Source organism: Typha latifolia, chromosome 3 (assembly GCF_019914945.1).
Source record: "Typha latifolia isolate L0001 chromosome 3, TyphaL0001v2, whole genome shotgun sequence".
NCBI lineage: Eukaryota > Viridiplantae > Streptophyta > Magnoliopsida > Poales > Typhaceae > Typha > Typha latifolia.
The window spans coordinates 7,110,771-7,129,354 of record NC_133088.1 but is presented as its reverse complement, the minus strand read 5'-3'; the positions used below and the strand labels follow the sequence as shown (position 1 = coordinate 7,129,354).

General features: G+C 39.3%; 2 protein-coding genes across 2 annotated transcripts; one reads left to right on the top strand and one right to left on the bottom strand.

The window, feature by feature from the left end:
* The first annotated feature begins 372 nt into the window (after nucleotides 1-372).
* On the top strand, nucleotides 373-2,066 carry LOC140783659 (xyloglucan galactosyltransferase XLT2-like). Its single transcript, XM_073130608.1, has one exon. The coding sequence runs from the start codon at nucleotides 464-466 to the stop codon at nucleotides 1,904-1,906; it is 1,443 nt and encodes a 480-aa protein (XP_072986709.1). The 5' UTR covers nucleotides 373-463; the 3' UTR covers nucleotides 1,907-2,066.
* A 583-nt stretch (nucleotides 2,067-2,649) lies between these two features.
* On the bottom strand, nucleotides 2,650-18,283 carry LOC140783658 (uncharacterized). Its single transcript, XM_073130607.1, has 8 exons — nucleotides 17,301-18,283; nucleotides 16,886-17,232; nucleotides 6,328-7,518; nucleotides 6,080-6,235; nucleotides 5,569-5,914; nucleotides 5,428-5,498; nucleotides 5,211-5,333; nucleotides 2,650-3,514 (listed from the first exon to the last, which is right to left on the bottom strand). The coding sequence occupies exons 1-8, from the start codon at nucleotides 18,031-18,033 to the stop codon at nucleotides 3,146-3,148; spliced, it is 3,336 nt and encodes a 1,111-aa protein (XP_072986708.1). The 5' UTR covers nucleotides 18,034-18,283; the 3' UTR covers nucleotides 2,650-3,145.
* Between the last annotated feature and the right edge of the window lie 301 nt (nucleotides 18,284-18,584).

The following is an 18,584-nucleotide window of genomic DNA, read 5'->3' as shown; positions in this document are numbered from 1 at the left end:
AATGTCACCGGGAAGATGTTGCACGTGAAATTAAGGGACACAAGTCCTATTTTGTACTTTGGTTGCAAGAATTCTGCACCGTCCACATCTCAAGATAGTAGAAAATCGTGTTACGGTGTATTCTCTTCTTCTTTTTTCTTTTTTTTCTATTTACTACACGAGTCACCATAGTAATCGGTCGTTTTCTTCTTGGCAGAATGATAGATAATTGCTGGTTACACGTAGAAAGGGTCTACAGAAGACTTTTAAAGGACGAGGCGATGGTGCTCCTCTCCCTTTTCACCTACTAGAACAACCACGATTGACACGTGTCGGATCCCTTAGTCGCAACGCAATAAATTCAAACCCCCATCATTCGCTTCCTTTAACTCTCGATCGTCATCATCGCTAGCTCCTTAAGAGTTCGTCTCCTTATCCTTACTTCTCAGTACTTTCTCTTCTGCAACCGTCGTCAAACTTTCCGATGGTTCCGCGGTTGGATCCTCCGGGATATGAGGAGGCAGAAGCGATGCTCCTTAAGCATACGAAAAATTCTTCTTCTTCTTCCACCTTTGCCGTCCATCTTCACCTCCACCTTTCTCCGCTTTATCGCGGGGCCTTAGTGTTACTCATCGTCTCCCTTCAGCTAATTCTCCTCCTTTCTACTCTCTATTTCCCTTCCGGTCGTCTCTACCAATTCTACCCCCGGTCGTCCTCCGTTTCCTCCTGCGAATTGGGCATGGTCTACGTCTACGACCTCCCGCCGTTGTTCAACCGCGACCTCCTCGCCGCCTGCGACGCCCTCAACCCCTGGTCTTCCTTCTGCCCCGCGCTCTCCAACTCCGGCTTCGGCCATTCCGCCGACGTCGCAGGCGTTGTCCCCGCCTCGCTCCTCCCCTCCTGGTTCTCCACCGACCAATTCGCTGCCGAGGTCATATTCCACAGCCGACTTCTCTCCCACCGCTGCCGCACTCCCGAACCCTACGCCGCTGCGGCGTTTTATATCCCCTTCTACGCTGGCCTCGCGGTCGGCCGCCACCTGTGGTCCCCCAACGCCACCTCGACTGACCTTGACAAGGAATTCGGCCTCCTCCTCCACTGGTTGGAGAAGCAGGCCGCATACCAGCGATCCAACGGTGGGTGGGACCACTTCATCACCCTCGGCCGCATCACGTGGGACTTCCGCCGATCACGTGAGGGGGACTGGGGGAGCAGCTTCCTCTACATGCCTGGGATGGAGAACGTGACCCGCCTCGTCATCGAGCGCAACCCATGGGACGACAAGGACGTCGGGATTCCATATCCAACAAGGTTCCACCCCCGTTCCAAGGAAGAAGTCCAGTTCTGGCAACAGTTCGTGCTGAACCGGACTCGATCGACCCTCTTCAGCTTCGCAGGGGCGGTCCGGCACGGGTTCAAGGACGACTTCAGGGGAATACTCCTAAACGAGTGCGCCGCCGCTAACAACTCATGCAGAGCGCTGGATTGTGGCGGCGGGCGGTGCGGGAATAGCAGCGTCGGTACGTTGGGATTATTCCTGGATTCGTCATTCTGCCTCCAGCCGAGAGGGGATAGCTTCACGCGCCGTTCGTTGTTCGACTGCATAGTAGCCGGGGCTGTGCCGGTTCTATTCTGGAAGCGAAGCGCGTACGTCCAATATAAGTGGTATGTACCCGGGATTGGAGAAGAAGGGGAGTGGTCGGTGTTCATAGACCGGAGGGAGATGCGGGCAGGTAATGTGAGTGTTAGAGGAGTACTGGAAGGGATAGGGGACGATAGGTTGAGAAGGATGAGGGAGCGAGTGGTGGACATGATACCGAGGTTGGTCTACGCGGCCGCAGAGGGGATGGACGATGCCGTCGATATCGCTCTTAATGGAGTTCTCAGGCGGTTCGCCGAACAGAGGTGGCGGAGAAATGTAGGGTAATTCCGGGAGGTGAATGTCAAGAGCAGTGCGAATGTTTCGTGTTTAATTGATCGTTTTAAGAATCGTGTGGAGGTGTGAACGATTGATTACTTTACTTGATGATGAATTATAAAACGGAGACAAGCGGAAGTAGATTGTTGGATTAATTACGAGGATAATACTAATCCTTTTCTGTTATATATATATATAAAGGGAATAGATTTATAATTATTTGTTTTAAGGGTTAGAATAGTGGTTGACTTTGCGTATTATAGTATATGGTTGAGGAAACCGATTGATAAAGCTAGGTCAATTATTTGGGTTTGTGCAATATATATTAGCAAGTGAATAAAATAATATTACTCCAGAAATAAGAACACTATGTGCCAATGGACAAAAATGCAGCAGCTTCACCTAATTACAAAGCAGTAGAAACCAGCTACAGCGTATTGAGACTTTGGTATAGTCCCTACTGCCAATGCAGAGTTTAATGAGAAAGTTGCGTATCACAACAAGCTACGCATTACTCTTCCTCCATTCGGCAACCATATGCTAAAGAAACTTGCTGCAGCCTATTATGTTACCAACATAAACTGTGCTGCTCAGATCAAAAGAGAACTTCTCACAGCATGGTTATCTCAAACAAATGCTATAGATAGAGAGAACTTATAACAAGAGAGTGAAGAGATTAGTACAGAGGATAATTGGAACAAACGTGGCAACTTAATTATAGCATTTTAAAGCATCAACACTATGCGGTGAAATGAAGGAAACAATGAAAAGATTACATGATCTATTCCCACGGACAGTTTACACTGCTATCACCTGCAAAAATAATCACTTTACAGCTTGCCCTTTTCTTTCACCATGGCATTCTACAAAGACCTCCAACAAAGTCAGACATCATTCACATATACATAAATTTTCCTTCAATCCTTTCTACAAAAAAAAAAAAAGTAAAGAAAAATAAAACTGCAATATGGTCAGGCATGCAATTCACATATACACTAATCTTACACTTGTGAACTCACTTTCTTTAAATGTTCCACCCAAACTACAAACGACGGTGTCCTAGAGGTTACTTCTTTCCCCAGGGGTGAATATATACTGAATTTACGAACTTGTTGTATCCGGAATCTTCCTGTGGTGAAAAATTAATTCAGGTCCACAACAAAAAAATCCATCAGACTGACAGACCAGAAAGAGAAACCACTTCCTCTGATGATGAGTTTCGAGAAGATGGCTTTCACTACTACAATGTTAGTCAGCATCAGAAGAGCTAGAACTAGCACTCTCAGCTCCAGCAGCAAGTTGTCCACTCACTTGGCTATCTTCGTCACTAAATAGGTTTTCATTTCCCTCATTACTTGAAGGAGACAAGGTAGTAGGGTCATCATCTGAGGGAGAACATCGGTTTTGCCTCTTCTGGGCATCCTTCCCACCTCTACCACTTAATTCAAGTCTTCTGCGCTTTCGTGCCTTCCGCTTGCCCTTTGGAAAATCTTCTCGCTGCGTCTCTGCACTCTTCTCTTCAATCTCCCCAGAGGCCTTGCTTTTGTCCTTTTCCTTTTCTGATCCAATAAATGGTGCATCGGAATCTAACTTTCGCCTCTTCCTGCTTGAATTAGTCTATAAAAAAAAAGATTCATACTATTCAGAATACAAGAATTTTCTAGGCAAATACAATGGACTCAAAGCATAAGCTTTTAATGGTACTTGCAGCTGAATGTCTACATAAAGCATAAAGCCATATGCTCAATAAGATAAAGCAGAAAGCTTTTATTTAACACAGAGAAACAGATTCTGAGTCCCAAATGAATAAGCACAACCAGACTAATGTGGGAAGTACATTTAACTTTCTAATTGTTACCAAGTCCTTACAAGAATGAGGTGGAGACGAGTAATATTGTCAAAAAAAAGAAACAGAAAGAAAAAGAAATTGGAGAAACCCCAACAGATAGGTTAGAATAAACATTCTACTAACATGAACCAAAGAAAGAAAAGAAAAGCACTATCAGGGTACAATTTCCAAATGTGAACTGTCAGTAAAATTGACACAGTGTTAGGTTTTTATTTGTTGGCAATTATGTACAAAATATTCTAAGTATATTTTTTCATGTATATGAGCTTTACACAAGTCTAGAATATCTCTGGTTTTAGAATTGCAAGATTATTGGAGAAAAGCCATCGAGTTCACACCGCGTTCACAAACGCGTTCGAACGCGGATACTGCGTTCACACAGACAGAGAGCCGCGTTCACAAACGCGTTCGAACGCGGGTACTGCGTTCACACAGACCGAGAGCTGCGTTCATAAACGCGTTCGAACGCAACCTGAAGAATTCAAGCTGTCGTGTTCAAACGCACTTGAGCCCGTTCGAACGCACTAACAAAGTTTAAGAATATTATACTTTCGTGAGTACGGATGAGATTAGGATTTGTCTCTATCTTGTACTTTCATGAGTGCGGATAAGATTTGAATTTGGCTCTATCTTGAAGATCGTGAGTACGAATAAGATTTGAATTTGGCTCTATCTTGAAGATCGTGAGTACGGATAAGATTTGGATTTGGCTCTATCTTGTACTTTTGTGAGTACGGATAAGATTAAGATTTGGCTCTATCTTGTACTTTTGTGAGTACGGATAAGATTTGGATTTGGCTCTATCTTAAAGATCGTGAGTACGGATAAGATTTGGATTTGGCTCTATCTTGTACTTTCGTGAGTACGGATAAGATTAGGATTTGGCTCTATCTTGTACTTTCGTGAATACGGATAAGATTTGGATTTGGCTCTATCTTGGAGATCATATATAAGGATTGTGAAACCCTATCTCTAGGGTAGTTGAAGAAGCATTATTGAAGGAGACTTCTTGAGGCTACATCGGTTCTTCAACTAACAAGGTTCCACTCATCTACAAATCTTAATCTTTCGTCTTAAGGGCTATCTAAACGAAAGATCAATCTCGAGGGTTACTGAGATTGGACTTCAATCACGAGAAGCGGTGAATTGTGGGTTCTAGCGAGCAAGACTGAGAGGAACAAAGTCGTTTGGATCGACGAGTTGTTTTGAGAGTCAGTCTTGTAACTGTTACTATTCTAGTGATTGGTTTTGATCCGAGTTTGGATCCGTGGTTTTTTCCTGTTTGAGTTTTTCCACGTTAAAATCTTGGCGTTCATCTCTGCTTTCGTTCTTAATATTTCTACGGACTTTTACTTAAGCGAACGAGTGATATCATTGCCTAGTATTTAAATACATACTTGTGTCTAGGGGTTTTTTCACACAGTACAGAAGAAAAAGAAAACATAACAAGGAACGCTTGCTTACTTTAGGGGCTTGATCAATTAGATGAGCCCATTCACTCCTGTTCCTTAGACAATCATGAACAGCATGTAGATGACTAGGATAAGCATAACGCTCCCCATTAGGCTTTCTCAAATCATCCCAATGCTGAAAAAAGTGAAACAAGAAGAAATAAGCACAAGTAAAAGAAACCGAACATGAACCTAGAATACAAAATCTGCTCATCACTTCAAAATTATACCGGACGAACAGCATCGCATAGCTCCTCATATGTTATGTCTCTATTCTTACACATGATCTCATCAATTAATCCTGCAAATAGGTACAGGATATCTTCAAGTTACTGAATGTATTATTAACTTGGTTAAGCTGCACCTCATACCTGGCAAAGTGTGAGGACTCGGAGAATTACAGTTACTTGGATCATCCTTTTGAAAGCTATGTATTGATGAAACCTTTAATGCACTGTTCTCAGAAGAGGACAGAACACTACTATTGGCATCTTCAGTTGAGGAAACAATATGATTCTTCTGCATTGATGACACATTACCAGCTGACATGTTCTGGGAATCCTTCCTGGCAGAACTATCTGTTGAGATGGCTGCTTCCTGGTGCTTCTGATCAAGAGAAGATGCTACCCTTCCAAATTTCTTTAATTCATCATTAGATTCACGGGAACTGCGAGAGCTATCTCTTGATGCATCTTCTTTGTTCTTCTTTTTGAAAACCTACATTATATGCAAAAGCTCAAATAAATTCACATAAAACTCAGCACAAACAACTGAAACAATACAAAGTTCAATGAACAATTCATGAGAAGCAGACGTGCTATCACTGCTTAAATGCGGATAAAATAAATTTGCAATGGACAATTTTATAAGTAATATATGTACCGAAACTTGGTCCCTTCCTCCAGATGCTGAGGAGCGTTTTGAAAACACACTAGCTGCATTTGGTGGGCCAAACTGCATGCCAGCCGCCTGGCGTACACGTGGAACTCGTGGGACTCTTGGGGAGCTGTTCAATTGTTGATGCAGCAGTAGTGCAAGCTGCCAAGTAATGAAACACAGGAACTGAGTAGATAAAAACTAGTGATTTCCGGAAGCATACTCATTACTTTAAAGTTGAGCAATGTTCACACCTGTTCATCACTTAAGTTGGTGACAACATCAGATGTATGCAGACTAAGGGGCATTGAACTGTTAACAACTTCTGATGATGATTGGGGAACTTGTTGGTGGATCCTCTCATTTTTTTGGCTTGATTTTGATGATACAAACTTGATCTGGGACTGTGATGGAGACCCTTCACCAGAACAAACCATTGCTGTTGTATTTGTGGTGGTGGCAGATTTAGAGAACTGTTCCTTTTGATCCGACAATCTATGTTTGGATGATGAACTAATACTTCTGCTTGTTTGTGATGGCTTATGTCCAGAATATGTTGAGCCCTTTGGTTGGCATTTTACAGGTTGTCCAATATGTTCTTGCAACCTCGCTTCGCAAGAGACAGTAGATTTTGCCGAATCATTCTTGCCAGCAGCAGATGCAGACAACCTCACTTGTTTTTTGGTCAAATGAGCAGCTTTTCCAGCTGTTGATGATGCTGTAGAGCCTAACCTGGATAAACCAGAAAAAGATGACCTAGAGAAGACTGGTCCATATGAAGCTGAGGAAGCCTTTGGAACACCTAGTATCGACTTTGAAATGTCAGGCATCAAGTGTATCAGATTTTGAGTTTCTGGATTTGCAGGTTGGTCATGAGGAACTGAACCATGCCTCCATTCTAAGGAACTTTTCTGTGCTGTTGACGATCCTGCCAAGTCCTCTATACCCTGTCCGAGCAATCTAGGTTCATCATCTCTGGAAGAAATTCCCTCTATAGATCTATCACAGACTTGATAAATTGCTTCGCTTTTCATTTCTTGAACTTTTGGTTCACCAGATGGCAAACTGGTAATACCATTATGGTTCTGAAGATTCTCAGACAATTGACACAATGAATGTTGCTGATTTAGAGGCAAATGATCCAACCCATCCACCTTTCCATCGATAAAAGGACTAGCAGGACACTTCATACCTGTCGTAGATTGGTGATCACCACTCTCCAATTTCATAGCAACTTTATCAACTTTCAAGCTCAGGGAAATAGAGACATTAGAATCTGGATCCATGGGAACATCTAGCAAATCCTGGCTACCTCTAACATTACTAATTGAAGGCTTTAAGTTCTCTGAGATCATTATTTTAGAGCACTGACCACCACCATGACTTCCTTCAAAATGGTGCTCATCCTTGGGCTGCTTTGAACCATGTAATGCCTTGGTTAAGACCTAAAAAAGTATTTAGGAAGAAAAGTCATTAAGAGCAGCCTAACAGCAAGGATACGAAATCAAAGAACAATGATTATTAAGATCAGACGCCAATAATATCACACTTGAACAAGCATACAGGGTACATTGTTTCACTAGACATTAGTTTGCTAGAAAGTGATCTGTAATTCATTTGAATTGGGTCAAATGACTAGTCAAAAAAATAAAAAATCTATGAAACTTTTTTCTTCTTTTGCTCTTTTGATTCTCTCTTGACAGGAGGAGGAAAGTAGAACAGACCACACAATAACTGAAAAATTAGGGATAAAATGAGGGATCAGAATTACAGTGACGAATGTAGCCAACATAGACTGAATATGAAGAAACATTTCTTCAGTTGGTTGAAGAAGGGAAGGACAATGGCAAATAAGAATACACATTATTAATCCTTCTAGGAGTGTCGAATGAAATTTGGAGAGAAACTTGTTAACTGAATAAGCCATAAGCCACTTAATTCCACACCTCTAAAGCACGGATACTATGTTTTCCTCTTCATATCAGTATCTGATACGTACCAAATGCTAATACGGTCCAGATACATGTCAGATATGACTGAAGAAGTATCTAAATTAAACAAATTTAGTTTTCATTTTTTAATACAACTCCAACACGGCGGGGGACACAATACTCATATGTTTTAAAGTTATTTCAGGTTTAGCAGGTCAGGTTTGCAACAAAATGGGTCTAGAGTCTACACTCGCCAACCAGTTAACTAACCCATTAGCAGGTAACCAAATTGAAGTGGAAATAGAGGTGATCATCAGGTAGACTGCATTTAGGCTGGGTTTTCTGTAGCAGACTGGGCTGGCCCTCTGTTCACCAACTACCCTGCCCACGAGTCACTTGAGCTAAGCTGGGTTCAGACCGCGCTGAAATATTCCAGCCCATTTATCGCCACTAGCTCATGAGATATTAGGTTCAGGCTGAGCATAACAAGTTAAGCCAGGCTCCTCTCACCCATCAAGTGATCTTTGTTGATCTACTATGTTCTTTTATTTCTTTTATTATTTCTTTTATTGTTCCTTTTATTGTCTACAATGTGATTGTACAATCAATTAAATGTGACCAATTTGGGATCTTTGTCGTTGTTTATTTACATGCTGTCTGTATCAAAAATATATATGTGGGATCTCATTCATCTTTTACATGTAATTGTTTCAATCATGGTCCTTTAAAAATCTATGTTTGAATTTAAAGAGAGGCAAAAATCATAATATAATATATTAATATCTGGTTATGGGAAATTTAGTAACTTACTATGAGTTTGCTGAATTAAGGGATCAAATATTTCAATTAGATCACTTCTCAGAACAAGAATACAGTTACCTATTTAGAACACAGGCTGGGTTGCAGGCAGGCTAGTCAGGTCAGGCTTTCAGGCTGAGCTTGCAAAAGGTCGGGCCCAAGTCGAACTAGCGCCGAGCTTAGCTCGGTACATTTTGAGCAGATTTGGGCTAGGTTCAGCATAGCATCTCTAAGAATTTGAGATTTTTCATGTTTTCTTTATTGTTGTTGTAGTAGCTAAGACATATTTGTCATTTTAATAAGCCTGTGTGGCCACAAGCCTTAGCAATTGTTCTTCACTATGATAATCTTTAATTAGTTACTGTCACTATTTTTATCTTACCATCTATTGCACTTTAATATTTAATTTTACAAGCATATTCATAGTTGAATTAATTGGAGTTCGTGAATTACTTACTGTTGTACATTAGTTTTACATTTGCATTCTCTTTTCATGTTACAATTGATGTCAATATGCAAAAGGAGAAATTAAAATTGGTAGGTTGTATTGTTGTGTTGTATTGTTGTGTTAAAATGCTTTCATATTATATTAGAATTAGATTAGAATTCATGTCATATTATCTTTTGGGCTTATTTAGTCTCTGTATTATCTAATGATGGGACTTGGGTTTTTCTATGAACTTTTGTAGAATACATTTTTTAACATATCTTAAATTGGTTGGCAATATATTGAGAATATATATTTTTTAATTAATTTATTTATTGTCATATGCTCCATGTCATATTTATATCTTATTTTTTTAAAAGAATTTGCCATATTCCCATATCCGTATTATCGTATCCCGTCTATATTTGTATCCGTATCTGTATCCATATTTGTGCTTCATAGTTCCTTACAAAGGATTGATTAAGAGAACACTTTTGTGTTAAGGAATGTAAGAGTTGATTTAATGCAGAGAAAAGTAATGGTCAAGAAGTATGGTTTCAATTGTGGCTATTGCTATGTTCTCGTTGACTCTTTTGGAGTTCCAGAACCCAAAGCCTTCTAATTCGACCAATGTCACCAAATGTTCTGAAAATCACAAAAACATAAAAATTAAAACCACACCTAGAAAGCCAATGTCACCTAAATGCACCCAAGGATGTATGTTCCTTTTCACTACTAATGTCAGAGCATAAGCTACTGATGTTCTCAAGTTTCAGCATTGGACTCTAGGCATCTAGGGTGCAGCATTGCACTTAACCTAATATCATAATGCTTATGTTTCTCTCCCATAACCCACGGTTTAGGCATTCTAAATTTGATGTGTGCAACATCATTCGTAATTTATATCTAATTAGAAGCACAAATAAAACATGAAGAAAACTTATAGTGAAAAATGCTCAATTTTACTTTCAGAAGCAGAAAGTCTCAGCATTCTTCAATAGGCTTGATGATACAAGTTGATGCATTCTTATATTTGTAGCCTATGACAATAAATGTTGTCTATCTAAGAGGTCCTGCATTTAAATCTGAGAAACAGCCTCCTCAGAAAGGAAGGCAAAGTTGCATATATCTCTCCTCTGCAGAACCTACGTACGTGAGAGCCTCGTGCACTTGGACCATTTTTTAACTTTTCAAGCGATGAATAGTTTTTACTTGAGTATATCCTTTATTCTTAAGAAGTAAGTTCATACTCTTTGTCCAAAAGATGATATCAAATCTAAGAATTCAAAAGAACAATAAGATATAATCTAGAAACCTAGTTTCATTTGGTTTATCTTTGGTTTATCTAGTGAGTTCGATGTTTACAGTGCATAACTAAACCCCTTAAAAGGATAGGGAATCAGGTCAATCTTTGCAAAACATCTGGGTATAATAGTGACTCCACCAACTTTAGAGAACATATGAAAGGCAGTCAGGGTGGCCGCCAAGGCGGCCCTAAAAGGTGGGCAGCCTGCCGTTGGCAGTTTTGCTATTATTTTTAATTTTTTAATAAGCAGAATAGGTGTTATTTTAAATTTCTTTTTTGCATGTATGTTTGCTAATTGCTACGCTGATGAAAGCCCGAGAGATATTACTATTTATTTTCTACAAGTAAATGATTAGTATTTGTTGATTTATGATTGTGATTACTGTTTTCTATTCTGCTGGTTATTATTTGTTATTGCAATTAATATTTGTGAATTAGTTGGTAGAGGGATTACTGTTAAATTTTATATATTTAAAGTTAGACCGCCTTAGTAGTGCTGTCTAAGCGCTATGTGGTGGGGTGACCGCTTACAAACCATGAGCCCTTTCAAAATATTGATATTTAATTAAATTTAGTTATACTAACTTTGTATCTACTTTATCATTCTCAAATATAAACATGAAATTATTGTTAGCTGAAACAAAAGTATTAAGTATTCAAACAAGTCTAGAACAAAAAATTCAGAGTTGCTTTCTATATTTTTTAGGAAAGTAAGCAATCTTGTTTGACCGAAGTTGAAGAGTTATGCTAAAGGAGCAATAGTCTGGTCTGGGGCCAATTTCAGAATCTTATGGACATATTAGATATTAGTAGTTTATTTATAATCATTCAAAGAAACTAAAAAATAGGGTCAGGAAGAGATCATGAAAGAAATGTAATGATTAACTCTTAAAAAGGAAATGTATATTATGAAATTCCCACACCCTTTTAACCAAATCTTCTCAGGATCTTATTTTACTCATTTTGTCTACTCAGGTGCAACTTCATACCCAATTATGAATTAATTTTCAATTAGGCAAGAGCTACCAACATGATAAATCTTAGCAATTATAATCCTAACTGCACCAATCACTTTAGGGCAAACTACAATACTTTTAATCAAGGGGCAGTTCATCACCATCTAATAAGTGACCCGTGATTTCTGGAAACCAAAATGCCAAGCAATATAAACATTACATAAATTTAATGCCAATAAATGTTAAGTAACCAAATCCTTCTAATCACTAAAAATTTTCCTCCAATGATGCACACATAAGTTAGTACTGTACCAATTGTACCATAATAAAAGGCATGGCATGACACTCAACTAGTTAAAACTTGTTATGCCAGAGGCACCAAGCGTGCTAGCCTTGTCTCATGATGGGTCATGCCAAGCAGGTAAGCAGTAGCACACTATATGACCTCAATATACCCCAAAACAACTTTTGAACCTTTTTAGGGCCTAAAGATAAATTTTAGGAATTAAATTGAAGTCTTTTGGCACAAGATATTGGTTTAACATATGAACTTCTTATCGAATGTGGTATATATATTTGTAACAAGGTTCCCAGTTTTAGTCAATCGCAATCTCACCCTGTTGATTAGTTTTGGTAGGGTATCAATTGACCAAACTGGTTTCAGTAGCGTATCAGCAACTTGAAGCCTACAAGGTAGTGCTTAGTAAGGGCCCTAGATTAAGATGTTCATGGGCTTTAAGTCCAATCCAGAAATCATAGCCATCTAGTAATCATGGATTATCATATTGGTCTGCATGATCAGCACAGATTAGTACATATCGTGCTGGAATAAAGGTCAACAATATGAGGGGAGTATCTCAGTACTACCATGTGTACAAGGCCAACCGCATATTGATAACACTTCCAATGCCACTAATACGACCAACCTTATTAATCCTAAACTTAAAGGCTCATTTGCTTTGAAATTAAGAAAAAAAATATAGAATAACTATTCTATATTCTTACTCCTGGAATTATATCTCTAATATAGAGTAGGGCATTCAATGTTCACTTATAATCTAGAATACTGGTATAATAATCACTTTTGATGTGACAAAATGGTGAGGTTAAATATAAATAAGTGAAAATTGACCGAAAAAAATGCTCTTTGATCTAACATATAATGAATTGATGGGATGGATGGACTAACTCTATATATGCAATGGATATATATATATATGAAATTCTTTATGTATGCAATAGCTACATATTAGCATTCTCTATGTATGCAATGGATACATACTAACATTCCATGTATACAATAGCTACAACATTATTATTCTCTATGTATACAAAAAATAGCTACATATAAGAAATTTTCTATATACGCAATGGCTACATATATGAAATTCTCTATGTATACAATAGTCTATATAAACATTCTATGTAAACAATGGCTATATAGAAACATTTTATGTATACAATAGTTACATATTACCATTTTCTACATATGCAATAGCTAAATATAAACATTATCTATGTACGCAATGGCTACATATGATCGCAAAAACTATACATCGGATACTATTCATCACGTATTACTCGTAGATAGAATGCAAGGTTTCGAAAATCGGTATCGAGATCGGAATCGACCGTCCGAAAAAAACGATACGTATCGGCCATATCAGCCATATCGACCGTATCGGCCGTCTGTATCGGATCAGACTATTTTAATTAAATAAAATTCTAAATATTATTTAAAAATATTGAGAAATTTTGAAAAATCTTGAAAATAATAATTACTTATATATAAAGCCTAAAAATATCTCTCTCTTGTGCTCTCTCTCTCTGTAGCAGGCCTGCTGCAATAGGTGCAGGCGGCGGCCGCTACTGCATCCTCTCTCTCTCTCTCTCTCTCTCTCTCTCTCTCTCTCTCTTTGCAATAGGCCTGCTGCAGGTGCCTACTACACCAGGAGTAGGTGCAAGCTATTGCTACAGCAGCAGGCCTACTACAGTGCCAAAACTGGGATCTATGATAGGATGGATGGACTAACTCGATGTATGCAATGGGGTATGTATACGACATTATATATGTATACAATAACTACATATGGACATTCTTTATATATAAATATTATATAATGAGTACATATAAATATTTTATATATACAATGGCTACACATTATCATTCTCTATATACGCAATAGCTATATATTGCCATTCTCTATATATGCAATGGGTACATACACCAAATTCTTTATGTATATAATAAGTACATATGAACATTCTCTATATATGCAACGGTTACAGATTGACATTCTACATATATGCAACAGCTACATATTAATATTCTCTTATGTATAAAATAGGTGGTAGGAGAGAGTAAATAGTTATGAGCGAGAACTTTTGGCTTATGGAATAAGATAGTTGTGAGATAGAGGATTTTTGAAATAACTTTACTCAAATCAAAGGTACAACTATAAATGGATTTTTCTATGGTATAAAATTTATTCTAGATGAATAGTATTTCTAATCTAGAGTAGGGATAATTTATGTTTTTTTTCTAATCTAGAATAGTGCACCCTAATCTAAAATAGGGAAAAAGATAATTCTAAAGCAAACAGGGGCTAAAAAAAATCCCCCACTTCCTTACTATCTTGCTTCCATAATCGATAAGGGGAACAAAATCTCCCTCTCCACATTCCAAATGGAAAAATGAGAGATTAAGCCAAACTGCAACAATTCAACATGGAACAAGAAAACAAGGCGCATGCCATCCTCATATAAAGAATGTTGGTCTTTTTGTCTTGGCACTCCCTCTCCCACATTACTCCCACCCATGTCTATTTCACATTTAAATTGCTCTAACTAGCATTTTATCTATAGTTTGGTAAAACAAGGAGTGTCTTTTCCACAATAAGCACAAGTCCAAGTAGTACCTAAGCTTGAATATAACTAGAAAATTAGAGCCCAAACCTCACTGATTGTAGAAGCTTGATTAATGATCTATATTCTTTTAACCTATACATTGAGTAATTTGATATGTTTAATATTTTGAAAGGCAGCGGTGGGTGGTCACCCTACCGCCTAGTGCCTAGGTAGAAGGCAGCTGACAAGGCAGCCTAGCATTTTTAATATAAAAAATAATAAATAAATAATTACTGTTTTACACTTTTACTTCCTCTACCCGTTAACTCACATTTTAAAAAATAAAAACTAAAATTACTGTATAGAATAGGAAGACATAAGTACTAACTAATTACTGATTTAAAAATAGTAAAAACAGTAATCGATAACTAATTGCTAATTACCGTAGACGATTAATTCCTATAGTAGCTTACCATAGTAGATTAAGAGTAATAGAATATTTAAGCTTGGGATAATTAAAATTTAAACACTAAACCACAAAAATTGTAAGAGAGTGATAGTGAGTGAGAGAGAGAGAGAGTGGGAGAGAGAGAGAGGGGTATTGCCCGTTGTGGGAGAGACTGAGAGAGTGGGAGAGAGACCGCTGCTCCTCGCGACTGGTCATAGCCTTGGCTGCCACTGGCCAAAGAAGAAATTATTTTTTGGGTTTCGGTGTAGATCAGCAAGTGAGAGAGAGCGCAGCAAGTGAGAGAGGCGAGCGAGAGGAGAGCGATGGTTTTTTTATATAGGTTAGTTATTGAAATCTGACCTGCTTAATAACCGGACTCAACCTGCATCAAGAATAGGCGGGCTAAAGCACCGGCCTGCCTATTTGAGCTGCCCGACCAGCCTAGCACTTTTTAGCGCCTAGGCAAGCCGCCATTTGCTGGCACCAATCAGCTTGGTGGTGCAGCCGATGCCCACCTTGCCATGGCAACCGCCATTTCCGCTTTTTAAAACCATAGATATATTTACACCTTACCTTTTAAAAATAAATTTTTGCTATACTATATTGTTAAAACATGACATTTCCTTCAGTATTTTGTATTAAAGCTAACATTTAAATCATGACGAACTTTTCAAGCTATTAGCTATATCTTCAATTCAATTATGCCAAAATTACCTATTTTATGAAAGCCTTATGTGTGCAGACTCAAATCAAACATCTAGATAGAAATTCTCATCATAATCTTTCAATCATTTTAGTTTCTAAGTAACCTAATTGGATAGTTCGGTACTAAGGTTGTCTCAATCAAAGCTCCCATAAAACCTTTTAGAGGTTTTTGCTTTTATACTAGATAACATTTTCAAACATAATAGAATTGAAATTTAAAGGTTTGCATCGAGAGGAAAGTAGCAAGGAATATAGAAAATATCTTCACACTAGCTCTATATTTTCTTATGACTAATTCCTTTTGTGTATATGAAATTGCAACAGAGATTAATTTGGAGAATTGACCAAAGCATTCAAATTTAGCAAATAACAAAGATCAGTTTTAAGGTGTATATCAATTCTCAACCAACTAAGCAACATGTTCTACAAGTCGAACAAAAGCATTTCCAGGTATATTATTTGTTAAATTAATTTAGAAATAATATTTCTACTATAGGGCTATCAGTTCTAAATAAACTAATAATAAACCCATTGAGCTCTCAGTTGGGTAGCTTGATCAGTTGGTTCTCCTTTTTTTTCTTTTAACCTTTTGAGGAAGGATAGTAAATTATCGCTGCAAACATGTTGTAAATTATCCAATATAATATATACCATATCATCAAAATATTCTTAAAATAAAAAAAAAACTTCCAAAAAAAAAACAATTCTACTATTCTACACATTAGGTACTATTAAAAAGGAAAAGGACAGTTTGATAAATCATCAAAGGGTGCGGGTGCATTTATCTAATCAGGCCCCTAAAACTCAATAATGCCCATCATTCAAAGGCAGAGCAAATGCATTAAAAATAGATCCTTATAACCTAAAAAGTGTCTTCAGTAATCGGCAAAAATACCTTAAGTACCTAACATCGAAAGCACTTGTGCTTTGACATATTATCCTTATCTAAGAATCTTAAAAAGCATCCTCTCAAGTGCAGTACCATATTATTAGTTACACATGTCGATGAATATCCTGTTGTAAACCCCTCTTTAGGCACAAATGTTGGATGTTTAACTCACCTTATTTATCCCAATATTGAAGTGTCCAACTTTGTTATCAGTCTAGTCTCATAGCCTCCCTCTATTCAATAGTGAGGGAGGCAAAACAGAAAGACAGTTACATGGTGAACTGGAGTGGCATAGTATAATTTCAAAATTTGGTAGGCTAACATATCAATCTCCTATATTGACACGAATCTTATTATAATGACTGATCGTAATGATTGATTAAAGAAAGATATGAATTCACCACTCTATGATTTCAACAAGTGAGTCCAATTTCTTTTATCATCACCAAATGGATAAGGATTTGACATGCAATCTTAATTGGTGCTTCTTAGAAAGAGACCATACCTCTACTATGAGGGATTCAGCAGGGACGTCAGGTACTTTCTCTTTTAATGCAGCATCAGTTCTAGAAGAGATTTCGGTCTTCACAGTGGCCATGGTGTCAACCTTCTCAACCTTCATAGGCATCTCCACTGCAATCTTCTGTCCCTCTGCCGAATTTTTCTCTGCTTTAATGTATCTATCTGCATCAGCAAAACCTGATCCTTCCTCTTGACCAGAGGAATCAGGTTCTTCTAGCAATTCTACCTTCCTATCTTCATACTTCACATTAGGAACAACTGATTCCCCAACCTGCAGATCCCTATCCGTGCGGAACCCGGATTTGTTCATATCAATTATGGGATTTGAACCTGTTGCATCAAACGACAATCAAAAAAAGAAACTAATGAAAGCATCAACGAGTCAAGAAAAAACCCACCTCTCCTCTTGGAGTCACCCGAGGTCTTCTTCTTCCCTTCCCCATACTCTTCCTTCCTCCTCTTGCTCCTATTTCTTTCCTTCTTTCCCGGCCGGTTGCCCCCTTCTTTCTTCCTGACAAACCCAGGCTCCCAGATTTTCCCAGCTCCGAAAGTTGGAGGCGACACAGTCTCCTTAGACAGCGCGAAAAGCACATCTGCCCCCCGGCTCGCGTTGCTCTCTCCCTCCTCCTCCTTCTCCCCCCTATCCCACGCCGGAAACTCCCTGTACCGCAAATTAAGCTTCTTGGGCACATACCCAGTGCAGCGCCAGAGGTCCGCCGTGAAGACAGACGAGAGACCTTGAAAGACCGCCGGGTCCCCGCCAGGTGCGCCGTGCACGTGGACTCGGTCTTCTAATGGGACCTCAGCCCACCGGCGAAAGGTGGGGCCGGTCTTAGTGGGAAGCTCGACGAGGAGCTGCGCGACCTCGGTCTCCTCGGCATCGTCGTCATCAGCAGCAGAAGCGATGTGGAGGCGGCGGGCGGCAGCCTTGCAGTTGTGACAGGCAAAGGAAGGATCGTCCTTGACGAAGCGGGCGCAGCGGGTGTGGACCCAGACGCCGCACTCGTCGCAGCTCACCATCTCCTCGCCGTCGTCGAAGGTAACGCCGCAGGAGCAGTCGACGGTCCACGACCCGTCGCCCCAGTCGTCGGGGGGGTCGGATGCAGGGAGACGATGGGAGCGGCCCTTCATGGTGGCTTCTGCCCAACCCTAATTTCTCTTCTCCTCCTACCCTTTCGCTCCCAATTCTTGAGATCAAAAAGGAGTAGGGAATGGAGATGAGATCTATGTCTTCTTGTATAGGATGGATCGAGGAATAACTCGATCCAAGGATTTTTTTTTCGTAAGGGGATCGGCGGTGGAAACCGCGGTTGCTGGCTCGCTCGTGCTCGAGTTTATTTTTATTTTATCTCCTTTTGCACTTTTGCTCCGTGCCAAGTTCTTTGCTATGTGAAACGGTCATGGAAGAAGCAGGAGCGGATTCGGAGGATGATTCAGGTTGCACTTGAGGATGGTTTTGGCGTCCGGGACCGAGGAGTTTTTAATACTTATTTTAAGTTCGTATTTATATATTCTTGTTACCAGATTGATTCGAAGCCGCGGGTGTCGATTGGTCAGATCGGGGTTAAGACGGTTAGGGATCAAATGAACGGACCGACTCAAGCTCCGCACATGCCCAATCTAAACTAGGCTAAACCTGACCCAGATACGATTTCGGCCTCAGCCCAAAATATTCATGGGCG